Raw genomic sequence first — 3915 nt, 5'->3', positions numbered from 1 at the left:
ATTAAGACATTAATAAGCGCAGATATAAACACCACGAATGTCTCTGTGTGTGCTTTTCAGCTCCTTGCTCTGGAAACACTTTCTTCTGCCACAGTAACATGTGCATCAACAACTCACTGGTGTGCAACGGTGTGCAGAACTGTGTCTACCCCTGGGACGAGAACCACTGCAAGGGTGAGTGTGTGTGTGTGTGTGTGTGTGTGTCCATCAGGAATATATCATGTGGTGTAGACCAACTCCTGCATCACAACACACATTGTGGGGACTTCTCGACTTTTTCTGGAGACCAGAGACGAGTCCCCACAAAGTATATCCTTAAATTGTAAGGTGGATGTACTTTAAGGTGTGTGTATGGTCTAGATATTCATCATGTTGTGGGGACTAAACTATATTTACACACTCATTGTGGGGACAATAATCATGTCATACCTTTCAATGTGAAGATGTTAAAATGGCAGTAGCAGTAGTTATGATTAAGGTTGTGGTAAACCTCCACAAAATGAGAGGAACACTCTGTAATGTCCCCTGAAAGCATGGAGACCTGTATGTGTGTGTGTGTGTGTGTGTGTGTGTGTGTGTGTGTGTTTACTGAACTGACATTTACAGAACTTTGCCTGCAGCCATTTTGAACTGTTACATAATTTTCTCATGAGGAGAGTTTAGGTGAAATGCGCCACCTTAAAAACACAGCACTTGCTTTATTTGAGCTCATGGACAGAGAGGTTTTATTTATAACTAATGAGTCTATTATCTGTAGGATAACTGAGCTGATTACTAATTGATTATTTTTTAGAAAAGGGCTGAGGTGACAATGAAATAGACACAAGTCTTCATCCACATTTATTTAAAGCAACAAAAGGTAGTATGTTTTTTTAATCATAAAATTACAGCTTAAAAATAATTGTGATGTTCCACTGAGCTGTAATAGAGAGAATTAATCTTGTGGTTTTGCTACTGCAGGCTCAGCACAGCAGAAACCGCACTATGTAACTATGTAGTGTTACTTTCAGTAATTTTCTTATTTACATGTTTTACGGGGGCGGCACGGTGGTGCATCAGGTAGTGTCTATGTCACAGCTCCAGGGTGACTGTCTGTGAGGAGTGTGGTGTGTTCTCCCTGTGTCTGCGTGGGTTTCCTTCGGGTGACTGTCTGTGAGGAGTGTGGTGTGTTCTCTCTGTGTCTGCGTGGGTTTCCTCCGGGTGACTGTCTGTGAGGAGTGTGGTGTGTTTTCTCTGTGTCTGCGTGGGTTTCCTCCGGGTGACTGTCTGTGAGGATTGTGGTGTGTTCTCCCTGTGTCTGCGTGGGTTTCCTCCCACGCTCCAAAAACACACGTTGGTAGGTGGATTGGAGACTCAAAAATGTCCGTGTGAGGGTGTGAGTGTGTGTCACCCTGTGAAGGACTGGCGCCCCCTCCAGGGACTGTTCCCGCATTGCGCCCAGTAATCCCGGGCATACTCCGGACCCACCGCCACCCTGAACTGGATAAGGGTTACAGACAATGAATGAATTGAATGATATTGTTAAAGGAAGTAAGTAACAAGATTTACTCGATGATAAGTTTACACTACTTTAGACACAACACAACAGAATTTAATTAAACTCTGTATTCAGAGCCCGTCACTAATGTGACGAGTGGCGGTGCATCTCCATCTCGGTGCAGAGTATTAGTTTGACTCTTGTAAATGCCTGTGTGTGCCTCTCACAGAGAAGAAGTCTAAGGGCCTGTTCCACCAGATCACCAAAACCCACGGCACAGTGATCGGCATCTCCTCTGGGGTGGTCCTGGTCCTGCTCATCATCTCCGTGCTGGTGCAGATGAAGCAGCCACGCAAGAAGGTGGTGGCCAGGCGCCCGGCGGTCTTCAACAAAGCCGGCTTCCAGGAGGTTTTCGACCCTCCGCACTACGAGCTCTTCTCCCTGAGAGACAAGGAGCTGTCCTCTGACCTGGCCGAGCTGTCCGAGGAGCTGGAGAGCTTCCACAAGCTCCGGCGCTCCTCCACGGTGTCGCGCTGCATCCACGAGCACCACTGCGGCGCCCAGCCGGCATCCAGCATCAAGCAGAGCCGCTCCACGCTCAGCTCCATGGAGCTGTCCTACCACAACGACTTCTCCAAGCCTCCGCCGCCCATGAAGACCTTCAACAGCAGCGGCAGCAGCGGCGCCACCGGCTCGGCCGGGTACAAGAAGAGCTGCTACGGCTACAAACAGACTCACGAGTGTGGCGAGCAGGTGATCGAGGACCGGGTGATGGAGGAGATGCCCTGTGAGATCTACGTGAGGGGCGGGGCCACGGGCAGCATCGGCAGCGGCTGCGGCAGCATCAGCATCCGTAACCACGGCAACGTCGTCGCCAGGAACAACAGCGCCACGGTCACCGTTTCCGACCAGGGCCAGCGCTCCATTTCCATGGACTTCTAAGGGAACGAGGGAGGGGATACGGAGGAGAGGGGAAACGGAAGTGAATGGAGCCCATCATAGACACTTCTTCTGAACATTATTATTAATATTACTATTATCATTGTTATTGATTTGATGTTATTTATCATGTCAAACGTGCAAATCCTGCCTTTCTGGGAGCAGTTCACAGACCTGAACGAAGGGGTAAAACAGAGGAGAGGAATCTGTATAAATACTTATTATTATTATTATTATTGCTATTATTTTGTTCATTGCTCCTTCATAGATTCTCAAGAGTGTGAACCCTGTCTTTCTTCCACGAGCACTTCCTGGACTCTGAAAGAACGAGGGATGAGAAACAGGAGATGAATCAGAAGTGGAAGCAACATGACCTCCATAAACTGTTATTAATTACTGGTATTAATTAGATTTTCTTTTATTTTTATCATTTGTGCTTCTGCCTTTTGTTCGAGAGCCACAGCTGATCCACAGCGAAGGAGGAAAAGAAGGGAAGAAATAGAAAGAAGACCACACAGAGTGCTTTTATTAGTTATTTGTCCAGCAAATTAAATGATATCCTGAAGAGTGAGATCATCTTAAGTGTAACTACAAACACGGCCAAAAGTTTACGGACACAGGTTTATTCAGTTTCACTTCTGAAATAAAGAGGATTAACTGGGTGTTGATCCTTGTTTTCCCTCAGTACCAGTCTCTACTCTTCAGGAAGGGCTTTGCAATAGATGCTGGAACATTGCTGTGTGGATTTGATGGCAGCAAAACTGGGCGAATGGTTCTGGATCACAAACACCTCTCCAACTCATCCCAATGGTATCAGATGGAGCTCCATCACCAGGCAATGCAGTTCCACTGCTCCACAGCGGAGGAGCTTATACCCCTCTAGACAGCATTTAATAATGGGCAAAGTGACGTGCGCTCATGTGCAGCTGCTCCAGAGCATCCGATTCTCTTGGTCCATGGTTTTTTAAAGGATAGTGTAGAAGGCCTGTGTAATAAGGTCTCATCGTTAATATTTTAAGACAAATTCTCTGTATTTGAGATGATTTCACTCCCAGATATCATTCTTGGGCTGGGTTTGTTTCTCGTTTATTTCTCGAAACACTGCGGACAGAAGGAGGAGGATCAAGTGAAATCGGGGGAAATCCATTTTTATCTGTGTATATTATTAAAAACAGAAGACGACGTAGGCCTCATGCTGTTGCTTGGCATTAACTCATGGGTTCTGTTGCTTGTTTGTTTTTTGAATCGTTTAATTCTGTGGATAACTTGAATTCTGCTAAAACGAAGCTGATAATTATGAAATATAGTCATGCTGCTGTTCTGCACACCACCGCAAAAAAAAAAGAAAAAGAAATGATATGTTGCCAAGTGAAACCTAAATTTAATTCTTGTTGCTCTATCGTTTATTCCTTATTCTGAGATCCCTCGATATATTTGGTGTACAAATTAATTTTAAAGTCTGTTTGTGTGATGTACGCTCAGAACAAAAAGGGTACTAC

At 45.6% G+C, this 3915-nt stretch overlaps 1 protein-coding gene across 1 annotated transcript in view; it reads left to right on the top strand.

Annotated features, from left to right (window-relative positions):
- Positions 1-2419, top strand: part of LOC136679100 (neuropilin and tolloid-like protein 2) — a 47216-nt gene extending 44797 nt beyond the window's left edge. Inside the window, 2 exon segments of the mRNA XM_066657398.1 lie at positions 61-174; positions 1707-2419. Coding sequence (XP_066513495.1) covers positions 61-174; positions 1707-2419 — 827 coding nt within the window.
- The last annotated feature ends 1496 nt before the right edge of the window (positions 2420-3915 follow it).

Source organism: Hoplias malabaricus, chromosome Y (assembly GCF_029633855.1).
Source record: "Hoplias malabaricus isolate fHopMal1 chromosome Y, fHopMal1.hap1, whole genome shotgun sequence".
In the NCBI taxonomy this organism is placed as follows: domain Eukaryota; kingdom Metazoa; phylum Chordata; class Actinopteri; order Characiformes; family Erythrinidae; genus Hoplias; species Hoplias malabaricus.
The sequence above is the reverse complement of the archived record's forward strand: the minus strand, read 5'-3'. Positions and strand labels throughout refer to the sequence as shown.